Source organism: Bombyx mori, chromosome 23, assembly GCF_030269925.1.
Source record: "Bombyx mori chromosome 23, ASM3026992v2".
Lineage (NCBI taxonomy): Eukaryota > Metazoa > Arthropoda > Insecta > Lepidoptera > Bombycidae > Bombyx > Bombyx mori.
Window position 1 is genome coordinate 20,437,827 of NC_085129.1, and position 12,898 is coordinate 20,450,724.

The window sequence follows — 12,898 nt, forward strand, 5'->3', positions numbered from 1 at the left end:
GCTTAAAAAACATTGTTTCCAAGCCAGTAAAATTCATAAAAAAAACCGGCAAAAAATTAAGAAGCAAAAGATTGCCGCGTAAAGTATTGAACCAAAATAAACATGTTTAATTCGAAATTAAGCAGTTTCGTGGGTTCACCTTGATCTCCGAAGATTGTAGAGTTGTAACGAGCGGCGGTTGCCCACCGAAACAAGCCCAAATCCTACGCCTACGATCGAAACTGGACAAGTTAGTGTACCTACGGTTGTTTTTGTCTATCATCTTGCAAATGTTATGAATTATTTTAATTTGATAATTATACAGTCTGTTCATAAAAGAACGTAATTTAATATCATTTCCTCGAGGTTATTCTGTGTTGTTCCTCATTATTTGCTCCAACGAACTCTTGTACATTTTCTTTTACGTGTTACGAACAGTGAGATAATGAGAAGTAGGCAGTATTTCCTCAGGAATACCTTATATATCTATTAGATAGTATTTTAGAGCGACCCGCCGTGGCTTCCTACTGGCGAATTAGGATATTGTACGTACGTAGAAACGTACGTAAAAATCTCATAGAACTCGTCAACTGCCAGCTAAAAATTTCAAGTTGTAGCTCCAATGCCACGTTGATGATTCACGGCGTGTACTAAAGTTGCAGAAAATGTTTTTCGTCTTTCTTAAACAAATTATAGTTAGTTTTAATCACATGTGTTGATTGATAATTTATATGCCATTTTGTAGGCAGTGGCATACTCTCATTGGTAGAGATTTCGCGATTCCTCATTAAAAAATTGTAACAAGTAAGTAGTTTTGATAGATCTGTTTTGGAAACTATCTAAAGAATTCTAAACAGACTGGAATAAGTGAAAATCTGAGGGCACTTCTATGGCTAAACTTTTCTTCTTTGTAATATTTGGGCTGAGTGGCTAAAGATGTATTTTGCTACAGAAGCTGCTTGCTACAGATGCTTCTACATCAACTTTGACCTGAACTTGCAAGGAACAGTTCTGTGCTACCCCTACACACATACAACACTGCATTAAATCTTATAAATGTAACAATTTTAATTCATTCATTTAAATCATTCTGTCGAATTTTTCTTTTTATTTTATTAAATAATAAAACTATGAATTATAATAAAGCTTCAAAATGTATCCAATTTATTTGTTCTTTCATTTATTTAGCTGACAAAAAACAAAAGAAATATTGCAAGAAACTATTTATTCTGTTGTTTGTAAAATATGACATTTTACATTAAGAAGCAAAAGTACAAATAGTACATTAATATTATTTATTCCAACTTTTAAATTACCAAATAAAAAATTTTTCTCCGACCTGCATATTGGAATGTAGATACACATACCACACACACACTCATACATTCCGTCCAATGATTAAAAAATGGAGTGAAAATAAAATATTTCCAGAAAGATGTAATATGTATTGATTCTTATTTAAACCATTTACAAATAGATAAGACACCAAACAATATGGGAGTGACAATTTAGTACCAATACTCGTGGTGACTACGACTTCAAACCATCACCATCTCCATTACTATCGTTTTAATAAGTAGAATTATATTTTGAATCTACATAGTACACTATTATTAGATCATATACAATCATCGAAATACGTACATCAACATTGCACAGCAAATGTACAGAAAATAAATTACGGTTACAAAAAATAGTCCATGGTAACATAAATTAGCTATCTTCAACCAGCTCTGTTTCTTCCTACCATATTCGCTGTTCTTGAGGCCGTCCTTCAAAATAAACTTTCTTAAGCCGATGCACCAGATCGCCATAAAACGCGAGCAATCGATCTTCGCAACATCAAAATTGAACAATATCCTGTCAGTTTTTGACATTTGGTTCAACATGGCCACGGTGTTGTCATCGACAAAATTCCACTGGTTCCTCAGGAAATAGCCGTACAACATAGACATTTTGTATATCTTTTCATACAATTTAACGAATCTGCAATTATAAAATATACTGTTCGTTAGACATTTAGTTAACATGAGATAAACCAACAATATATATCTGATTATTTCATGTCTTTGCGTAACTTTGGTATCATTGTGAATTTTCTGTTGTAAACCCGGCTATGTCCCATAATATCTCTTACCTACATGTTTTATAACGCCTTGAGAATATAAGCCAAGGAGTACTTACGACTTTATGCCCTCAGGTCGCTTCATGGAGGTCACATTAAACACGAAGTCGGCTACATATGCAGGTATGTAATGCAATAGCCATGTTGACAACCAGAATACAACATCACTTCCGGTCCCAAAACCATAACAATACCAAACGGCTTTCGGTGTAGCGTACTCTAGTGTGTTAGGATTCTTCAGGAAATCAGACATACAAGCTGTAAAAAGAGATTTCGATGTAAATAATTTAAAGTTGGAGAGATAAATATTGACGGAGGCTAAGTAGATAATCGCCTTATCGTTACCGCCGCTGACTACTCTCCGAATCTTAATCACGCAGAAGCCAGTCACCGGTGACGTCCTAGACACGTCCTTACGGATCCAGCAGATCCAATAATTCTTGCATTAGACGCCTTCAGCTCTAACGCATGTGGACCCCGGTAACCGTACTCGTCGAACTCTGCAAAGAGTTAGACGTGCAACCTAACCCATGTATCAGCCCACTGAGTTTCTCGCCGGGTCTTCTCAGTGGGTCGCGATTCCGATCCGTTAGTAAATTCATTAGCGAAGCAGCTGCTCTTGAGTTGTTAGGTCTTCTCCGGAGGTGCTCGGGCAGCTGTTAGCTAATCTCACCCTTCCTAGCTGAGCCTGTGCTCGTCCACATGTTCTGGTGAAACTAGAAAGGTCTCCGAGGCAAGTGGAATGAAGTCGTCGTGGCCTAAAGGATAAGGCGTCCGATGCATTCGTATCTCGCGATGCAACGGTGTTCGAATCTCGCAGGCGGGTACCAATTTTTCTAATGAAATACGTACTTTACAAATGTTCACGATTTATTTCCTCGGTGAAGGAATAACACCGTGTAATAAAAATCAAACCCGCAAAATTATAATTTGCATTATTACTGGTGTGGACGAAATAAGATTGGCTCTGAGACAACTCAAGAATGGAAAAGCCCCTGGAGATGATGGTATAACAACTGAGCTATTGAAAGCAGGAGGAACACCTCTCTTAGTAGAGCTACAGAAGCTTTTCAGCCACGGTATTCACCGCGGGAAAACTCCGAAGGCGTGGAACAACAGTATTGTGGTACTTGTTTTCAAAAAAGGAGACAAAACTCTTTTAAAGAACTACAGACCAATCTCCCTCCTGAACCACATCTATAAGTTGTTCTCACGAGTCATCACAAATCGCCTGGCAAGAAGGTTCGACGAATTTCAGCCCCCAGAGCAGGCTGGGTTTCGGAGCGGCTATGGAACCATAGACCACATACACAAAGTGCGGCAGATTATAGAAAAGACCACAGAATATAATCGGCCCCTGTGTTTAGCATTCGTGGATTATGAGAAGGCTTTCGACTCCATCGAGACTTGGTCTGTTCTGGACTCTCTGCGGCGATGCCAGGTAGACCATCGCTATGTCCAGGTGTTGAAATGCCTCTACGACTGTGCCACGATGAATGTTCGAGTACAGAATCAGCAGTCTAATCCTATCCAATTACGTAGGGGAGTGAGACAGGGGGATGTAATTTCCCCGAAACTGTTTACTAACCCATTGGAAGATATGTTCAAGACGTTGAACTGGAAAAAGATGGGCATAAACATTAATGGCCAGTACATCTCGCACTTGCGGTTTGCAGATGACATAGTTCTCATGGCGGAATCGTTGCAAGATCTGCAGCAGATGCTGAACGGCTTAGCAGATTCTTCACGACGAATTGGACTCCGGATGAACATGGATAAAACCAAAGTGATGTTCAATGGTTACATTAGCCCGGGTCCGATCGTCGTGAAGGGCTGCCCGCTTGAAGCTGTTGATGAATATTTATACCTCGGGCAGACGCTGCAGATGGGTAAACACAGCTTGGAGAGGGAAGTCAAGAGAAGGATCCAACTGGGCTGGGCGGCGTTCGGCAAACTGCGTGGAGTCTTTTCATCGCACATACCACAGTGCCTGAAATCGAAAGTTTTTAACCAGTGCGTCTTACCGGTAATGACTTACGGAGCCGGAAACGTGGACACTCACAGTACGGTTGGTCCGTCAGCTCAAAGTCGCTCAGCGAGCCATGGAAAGAGCCATGCTCGGAGTTTCTTTGAAGGATAAAATCCGGAATGAGATTATTCGACAAAGAACTAAAGTCATCGACATAGCTCAAAGTTGCAGTCAGCAAGCTGAAGTGGCAGTGGGCTGGCCATATATGCCGTAGGACTGACGATCGCTGGAGCAGACGGGTTCTCGAGCGGAGACCGCGCAGCGGAAGACGTAACGTGGAACGCCCCCTGGCTAGATGGTGCGATGACCTCCGCACGGTGGCCGGCAAGAAGTGGATGAGAGCCGCAGACCGGGCTCAGTGGTGTAGATTGGGAGAGGCCTATGTCCAGCAGTGGACGACTGTGGGCTGTTGATGATGATGATGATGATGATGATGATGGTGGTAGGACCTCTTGTGAGTCCGCGCGGATAGGTACCACCACCCCGCCTATTTCTGTCGTGAAGCAGTAATGCGTTTCGGCTTGAAGGGTGGGGTAGCCGTTGTAACTATACTGAGACCTTAGAACTTATATCTCAAGGTGCGTGTGCTTTAATACGCCACACGCACACATACACACACGAATGGTTTTGTTTAAAGGCCATAATCTTGTTAAGCCTGAATTAGCTATCAACTGTTCTGAATAAAATGTGGCCACGAACCGCTTTCACAGTCACGAAATCATCATCATAGCCTTGGCAGAGTAGTCGTGGTGTGGAATCCTTGTTTATTAAAGCCTTGACAGCTGCTCTTATATACTAACGAAATAATAGCTTATTAAACATTGCAGTGGAGACTTCCCCCTCAAATATTGAAGTGCACTGAAGAATAAAAGTTGTCCGTGAACCCTGACAATAGCCGTAAGCTTTTCTAATCACGTATGTTGAATCATTTTGATACTTACATGTTTCAATTTTGCTCCCAGAACAGCTTATATTATAAACTTTAATTTCTTTTTCATTCTTATTGTAACGTACATTGGTATCCGATGCTGTTGCTATTACCGCATTATTGACGTAGTCCACGGGCACTATTGGAATGCTAATATCACTCGTTAAAACTACGTGCATAACGCCTAGCATTAATGTCAAAAGTACCTGAAAAAAAAAACCAAATTACATTATCTGTGTGCAAATTACATTATGTTTGACAGCTGATTTAGCAGAATTAATCATAGACCTATATAGTATACTTCAGTGGAATTTATACATTAATTTTTTGAGTCATCAAATAATCACATCACAATAAATCACACATAGAAGCTAAGAGGCATCACTTTGACAAGCCTCTTCTATGTGATTCGACAGTTGACTTCTCTGAATCCAAAAAAATCTAACAAGTCAACCTTAACCAACATACGAATAGCCAACAGTCGAAAGATACGGATCGGCAATCGTGAAAAAGAACACCATCAAACTTATATGATAATATATTTATTCTAGAACTATCGACAAAGCTAATCATATTGTATTGTTTCGAAACCAGAACGAGTCCGTGCTCTGTTACTTCGCTTGTGAATTGGCCAGTAAGGTGTTACCATGGGTGTGCTTACAAATCTTAAACTCTGACCGGGTTCTGACCCCGGACGGAGATCGGACGTCGGGTGTAAGAGTGCAGGGTAGTCGTTTAGTGGGTGGGCCCTAAAATCCTTGGGCCCGCGATCTGCTCTCAACACCTGCAGATCGTTGAGTCTCACATACCCCGCGCGCCCCCTAGGCGCGGGGACCTGGTAGGAGGTTCGGCCCCCGGCCCGGAAAAAAAAACACCCTTACAACTCAACCAAGCTAAGTTTGCACCTCGCATCGATTACGTCACACTGCCGCTTAGGTATGGTCTGAAAAAAGGATTCGCTATGACTTTAAAAAAATGTAAACAAATGTTTGTTAGATTTTACTTTGTATTTATTGTTATAAACAATATATTATACATAAGTACATTAGAATATAGCGATGTCGGGTTTTTGTATTAAGACCACCCGGGCGTTCTTGCACTTTTTTAAATTTGTAACCCAATTGCTCAGTAATCATTTTCCTTTATCTTTCTTTTTCAGGATTATATTTCTATGTACTGATGCGACAGGGCGATCGCGGGAAGGTGAGCGGGGAAGCGGGCGGAGCGCCGCATTCCAGCGAGGTACACTGTACACTTTACGAACCGTTTTTATCTAATCCCAACTTTGATTTATACTTACCCCGCTTGGACCGATCACCGAGCTCATATCCACCCATCCAGGTGTGGGTTCATTGAGCGTGCAGATAACTGAAAACGGAAAATATAATGGATTGCTTCGATCGTCACATAAGAGGTCCGGTGTTAAACTATACATGTGGCCAGTTACTACATATTTATAGGTCCCGACTTTAGCTATTTTGGAAAAAAGAGCCCTTGAATACTTGCCTATGGGTGGCCTCACTATGACCACAGGTAAATCCTTGCCCATTGTACGCACGACATCCTCCGCTATGGCCTTTGTGAAGCAGTACGTGTTGGGCCAGTCCCTTATCAAACTGAAAACAGGAATTCATTACACATGACCGATTTCAAACTACTGCTGTCTGGACGTGCCCTCACGACCCTCGGTCCCAGAGCTCTCATCCACCCAAGTGACGCCCTGCACGTGTTCACTTCGGCTGGTCTACTCACTCAGCAGTGATCGCGTTGAGTCTGCATTCTTCGACTGTCTTCGCGAGATTTATCATGACTTCCGGAGGGACAGGGCTTTCATAGATTTTCTCCTCCAAATTGTGATTTATTCTGCTCTTGGTTGCATTAGAGAATGCGGTTGACACGTGTACGAAGGATCTAGAGATGAGTAAATAAACCAGACATTTAGTGTTGACGTTTTTTTTTATGAATCAATCGTATAGGGTAAGTCCTGGTGGTACATTTAAGATAGACCCTTTATGTGGTCCGGAAGTCTGCTCATACTTCACGTAGAGAAAATAATACAATAATTTACAGCACAAGATTCGTTGTAAGGAAGAAATCACCTTAGATCTTTGCAGCATTTGGCCAGTTCCAAGATCTCCCTGGTTCCTCTGACGTTGATGAATGTGGCCTTCTTCAGTGGCTCTTCGAACCTGGTCGTGGCAGCCACATGGAATATCACATTCACCTAAAATTCATTCTTAACGATAACGTCAGTTTTGTAAATCTTGGATGTCGATTTGAAACTATGAAATATACATGTACACACTTGACAAGTGCTGGGATGTAATTAGGATGTACTTGTACAGAAAGATCAAACGGCTGTTTATAGCTGGGTTTATATAAGACAGTAAAATGTCATCAACATTAAGATTTTGATTTTATTTTTCAGTTTGGGTTGCATATTTTAACCTTGGTGCTACCATGGTACAAACTGAAATCTATAGCTGCTTCTTCTCATGCTGGCTGGCACAAGGTGTGTAATGTCAGTAAGGGAAGTATACCTCTTGGGCAAGCTTCATCCTGTCTTCATCGTTCAGGCCGACCCCTAGTTCTGAGATGTCGCCTTCGACCGGTATCACTTTCCGAGCGAAATCTGGTTGTTGAGATCGTAAATTGTCGTATACCTTAAACAATAAATTGATTTAGAACAACAAAAACAATTTGCGGTCAAACTCCGTGCGTCACAGGCATACATACACAGGCTCTATCTACACAATACACAATGCGCAGTATCTACTAATTCTAGAAGCTTTATATTCCGGCCATTTTTTATAATGAAACAGAGAAAACTTGAGAACCAAACTGACAAAAGACGTATTTTGTTAATGATTCTTTATCAGTTCGTTCTGTCGAATTGAGCTTAAATATTTACTTTTGGTGACGGAATCATAAAGTATAGAAAATCTAAAAGTATGAGGTACTTTTTTAAATCAATTGACGCAACATATAAATTAATACCACAAAAGTTGGACTAACTGGCTCATTAAATTGTGACTGCAGTCTTTCTGGCATTGATTTCCCTTTTTTCGACCTCATCAATATGTAAATTCGCTTAACGTCGCATGATCTGAAACATAAATGGTATTGTCATGCCGATACGAAGTCCGCCAGATGTCCGTTTTTGCTATTTGACCACAGATATGATAACCACGGTCAAAACAATAGTATCGGGAACGTTCGAGAAGTGTTTTGGCGGTAACAGTAACACAGTCTGCTGTCAAATAGCGAAAACCACAAAACTAGGTCGACGTCGCCCAAAGCACCTTATGGATCCTCCCGATCCATTAACGGTGCTTTTAGGTACCACAAGCACCGGTCACCGTCCTTGTCGAACCCGTCGCTTGCGACGAAGGGCTCGACGAGCGAATGAACCCACAGATAGCCCACTGAGTTTCTCGCCGGATCTTCTCAGTGGGTCGCGTTTCCGATCCGGTGGTAGATTCTGCGAAGCACTGCTCTTGCTAGGGCCAGTGATAGCCACACTCCGGTTTGAGTCCCGTGAGCTCACCTACACGTTAGGGCGAAGCTGATACGGATAAGACGTCAGGTCCATTCGCGTTGAGCGATTCACCGGTGTTCGAATCTCAGGCGGGTACCAATTTTTCTAATGAAATACGTACTCAACAAATGTTCACGATTGATTTCCATGGTGAAGGAATAACATCGTGTAATAAAAATGAAAGCTGCAAAATTATAATTTGCGTAATTACTGGTGGTAGGACCTCTTGTGAGTCCGCGCGGGTGGGTACCACCACCCTGCCTATTTCTGCCGTGAAGCAGTAATGCATTTCGGTTTGAAGGGTGGTGCAGCCGTTGTAACTATACTTGAGACCTTAGAACTTATATCTCAAGGTGGGTGGCGCATTTACGTTGTGGATGTCTATGGGCTCCAGTAACCACTTAAAACCAGGTGGGCTGTGAGCTCGTCCACCAATCTAAGCAATAAAAAAAGAAGCTGATATAGCCTATGAAGGCTATCACCATAGGTAGGAAAAAAAAACGACTAGGAATATCAAAAATGTTCTGGAAAATGGTAGACATGTCGTATCGACTGTGAAAGTGTTGTAAACACGACATCTAGCAATTGAAGTGAACGATGGTTCGCGGGGTTCACAATATCCAGGGAACACGCGAAACGACTGAGAGCCGCCATCACGAGACTTTGCCGCTTCCAGAGACCGTTTCTGCCACGTACCATTCCACTCCAGAATCAATGCCACGTGGTATTCCCTCAACGCTATTATATCTCATTTTTAAGACTTAGAAAGAGTTCAGTGGCTTGCCTGTACTCAGTATTACAAACTATCTGTCCACGCAATATCAACTTTACGAATCTAATTTGAGTTGTAAGTTGTTTAAGGCAACACCGTTCACCTTAGAAGCTTCTCTATGAGTTGTTTCCCGATGAAGCCCGTCCCTCCAGTGATCAGCGCTGTGGTTCCCGCGTAGAACTGCCGCACAGCCGACTCGCCGCGGAGCGCTTCTTCTTCCAGCGCCTTCTGACGCGAAACCTGCTCAATCTCCAACGCTAAAGCGATGTCCATTCTGGAACTATTTATTTTTTGCATGCTTAATACTAATAATATATTAGTAAATGAAACAACTGAAAGTTCAGATGCTGTTAAATTCAACTAATACTATGCTACAACTACTACTACAACTAATACTATAACATAGTATAAAACAAAGTCGTTTTCTCTGTCCCTATATCTGTCTGTCCCTATGTATGCTTAAATCTTTTAAACTACGCAACGGATTTTGACGGAGTTTTTTTTAATAGATAGAGTGATTAAAGAGGAAGGTTTATATGTATAATAACATCCATTAAATAGTGGAGAAATCAATAATAAATTACAGTTTCCGAAGCGAAGCGAGGGCTGGTCGCCAGTACTATAATATAACTAACTCTCGAGCCGTAATGCTCATAATACAATATCGTGTTACTTAAACTGATGAGTTGAGATAGAGTTTTTACCGTACACGTACACGATGGAAGTCGATCGCTGACCATTTGTTAAGTACGGCGTATTTCATTAAAAAATCGGTACCTGTCTGCGGCTTCCAACACCGTCGCATCGATTTATACGAATGCACCGGGCGTCTCATCCTTTAGTCAGCGACAAATTCGAACGCCTTGAAAACGTTGTCGAAGCTAATCGTACTTAGGAATGATTGAGAAAGATCTAAAATACACTGATTATGTATAACAGTTATGTTATACTTCAAATAAATTGTTTTTGATTAACCGACGCTGTTGTTCTTGTTGAGTTTACATGGGCACAAACACTTCAACCTCACAATCCTTAGGTTTATTTTGGCTATCATCGTTTGCTTGCGAAACTTCTGGTTCCTGATTCGATTTCAATGGGACTGAAAAGCTCTCGAGTGACGACCGTAGGCCTTCAGCAAGGCGAATCGACGACCTGTTGAAGGTTGCCGATATCCGGGATGGCAGCACTGCGGGACCGATTTTATAGCGATCTTTGTGAGAGGCCTATGTCGACCACTGGACCTCTGTAGGCTGATAGTAGTAATAGTAGTCATTTTGTTCTACATAAAAAAAATAGTAATAGTAATTCAGCTGACCCACTCACACATACTCAATAAATTCAATTTGAAGATGGCAGCCGGGTTACTTCGTTGGTTTTTAGGCGGCTTTTTACTGGAGACAATTGACTGGAGACAATGTGTGTTATTTATACTCATACAATTAGCAAAGCTGAAGGTCTGACACATTTGCCGACTCACTTCCTGGACTCGGGAATAAATTAATATGTTTTTGTTGAACTTTAAACTCTATTACTTATTTATGAGTGCAATTGATGCATGTTGAGTTTTTTTAATTAATTTTTATAACGGGTTCCACTGACCCAGTCACGCTAGCTGTTCGTATGGAATAAATCGAGTTACTGAAACTTCCCCGCGCGCGTCTATCAATATTCCGTTCAAGTTCCGTTTTTTACTGGTGGTAGGACCTCTTGTGAGTCCGCGCGGGTAGGTACCACCACCCCGCCTATTTCTGCCGTGAAGCAGTAATGCGTTTCGGTTTGAAGGGTGGGGCAGCCGTTGTAACTATACTGAGACCTTAGAACTTGTATCTCAAGGTAGGTGGCGCATTTACATTGCAGATGTCTATGGGCTTCAGTAACCATTTAACACCAGGTGGGCTGTGAGCTCGTCCAACCATCTAAGCAATAAAAAAAAAGGGGGGCTGACCGCATTTCCAGAGGGGAGACACTATTACCAAGAGTGTCCCGGGTCGGACTGCCTACGGCTTCGATTTGGTCTATGGCCTCTCCCAGCTGGTTGGTGGCAGAGTCCATCCGCGTCCTATATATTAAGGAACATGAGCTTTTCTTATTGTGACTTCTGTTGTAAAGTCATCCAGCCTTATCACGATGATCAACGCAGCACTTCGATCGTTTGATCACTATCTTATGCGAGTTACCATGCTATCATTCATCATTGTCGTTCATGACGGGCTGGGGCGGGTGGTTTCTCTCATGAACTAGGACAGGACGTTAAAGTGTTGGACATGTCAAGCGATACCGCCCAGGACACCTCACACTGATTGACAGAATACATTATTGCTAACACGATTACTACTATACGCTCTTTGAAATAGTATATTGTTCAAATATAATAAACAATTCGTTAAACGTTAGTTAATATTAAACGCTAGTTCTATGTAAATTAGTCGTATTTAATTATTACTATATTCTCTTAAAGTTTTAAAAACACAATTTTATTTAGTGAATAATTAGGTGTTGTTAAAATGAGCCCGCATTGCATTTAGTCTCAAATACAATTTTTTTCCACCTAATTCGGTAGGTGACCTCACAGGCTTCGCCCACTGAGTTTCTCGCCGGATCTTCTCAGTGGGTCGCGTTTCCGATCCGGTGGTAGATTCTGCGAAGCACGACTCTTGCTAGGGTTCGTGTTAGCATCGTCATCAGGTTTGAGCCCCGTGAGCTCACCTACTAGCCACGGTTACGCTGAAATAGCCTCTCAAGGCTATCAGCTTAGGTAGGAAAAAAAAAAAAAACTTAACTTGAGAGAATTGCTAACACTGGCCCTAATACAGGGCCTAACTCTAAGAGCAGTATCTTGCCGAATCTACCACCGGATCGGAATAGCAAGAGCAAAAGCGACTTTTTTATTTGGTCGTTGTATGTAGCTACCGTTGGCCACGATAAGAGGGTCATCGTATCGCGCCGTTTTCGAAATTTCGCTCAGATACTCATTTCATGTACTTACTGATGGAATCTAATTCCAGGTCGTCGAGGTCGATATTCCTCAAGGACCACGGTGAAACCGCGTGAGCTAATACTGTACTTGTCCAGTCATGGTTGTACACTTGAAATTCATTTAAAAGAATCGTTTGGATAAATAAATTTTACGTATTGTCACCATGAAAGACAATAATAATAAATGTAATGACATCAGCAACGTCATCATTATTAAAAACAGCATGGAGCGAGTAACGCCATCATATAATTATAGGTACTAGCTTTTGCCCGCGACTTCGTCCGCGTGGAATAGTTAAGTTACTTTGGGATAATGCTAAGTTTTACCCGCGCCTTCATTTACGTAGAACCATATTTTTTTATTGCTTAGATGGGTGGACGAGCTCACAGCCCACCTGGTGTTAAGTGGTTACTGGAACCCATAGATGTCTATAACGTAAATGCGCCACCCACCTTGAGATATAAGTTCTAAGGTCTCAGGTATAGTTACAGCAGCTGCTTCACCCTTCGAACCGAAACGCATTACTGCTGCACGGCAGAAATAGGCAGGG

At 41.7% G+C, this 12,898-nt stretch overlaps 1 protein-coding gene and 1 long non-coding RNA gene across 6 annotated transcripts in view; one reads left to right on the forward strand and one right to left on the reverse strand.

The window, feature by feature from the left end:
* LOC105842637 (uncharacterized) overlaps positions 1-12,898 on the forward strand; it is a 73,814-nt gene continuing 60,916 nt past the window's right edge. The window contains exons 1-5 of one of the 4 annotated variants that reach the window (XR_002431683.3): positions 1-229; positions 2,180-2,227; positions 4,961-5,048; positions 6,221-6,303; positions 7,132-7,468. This is a non-coding gene — a long non-coding RNA (uncharacterized LOC105842637). Of the gene's footprint in view, positions 230-2,179; positions 2,228-4,960; positions 5,049-6,220; positions 6,304-7,131; positions 7,469-7,489; positions 7,761-12,376; positions 12,546-12,898 lie in introns of those variants that run through there. The other 3 variants (XR_001140190.4, XR_009976370.1, XR_009976369.1) reach the window with 3 other exon arrangements.
* Positions 1,404-10,842, reverse strand: LOC101742863 (fatty acyl-CoA reductase wat). Of its 2 annotated transcripts, none has more exons than XM_012696755.4 (11): positions 10,701-10,842; positions 9,475-9,651; positions 8,077-8,167; positions 7,602-7,724; positions 7,161-7,285; positions 6,814-6,972; positions 6,568-6,677; positions 6,362-6,429; positions 5,075-5,267; positions 2,164-2,362; positions 1,404-1,965 (listed from the first exon to the last, which is right to left on the reverse strand). In XM_012696755.4, the coding sequence occupies exons 2-11, from the start codon at positions 9,642-9,644 to the stop codon at positions 1,608-1,610; spliced, it is 1,596 nt and encodes a 531-aa protein (XP_012552209.2). In that variant the 5' UTR covers positions 9,645-9,651; positions 10,701-10,842; the 3' UTR covers positions 1,404-1,607. The 2 variants fall into 2 exon arrangements, with proteins under 2 accessions (XP_012552209.2, XP_062531405.1); XM_062675421.1 differs by having other exon boundaries at positions 10,695-10,829.

Coding starts and splice junctions, on each gene's coding strand:
- LOC101742863 (XM_012696755.4), bottom strand. CDS start 9,644: ATGGACATCGCTTTAGCGTTGGAGATTGAGCAGGTTTCGCGTCAGAAG. Junction 6,973..7,160: donor AAATGCTGCAAAGATCTAAG/GTGATTTCTTCC, acceptor ACTCATCTCTAG/ATCCTTCGTACACGTGTCAA. Junction 2,363..5,074: donor TGGGAGCAAAATTGAAACAT/GTAAGTATCAAA, acceptor CTCTTTTTACAG/CTTGTATGTCTGATTTCCTG.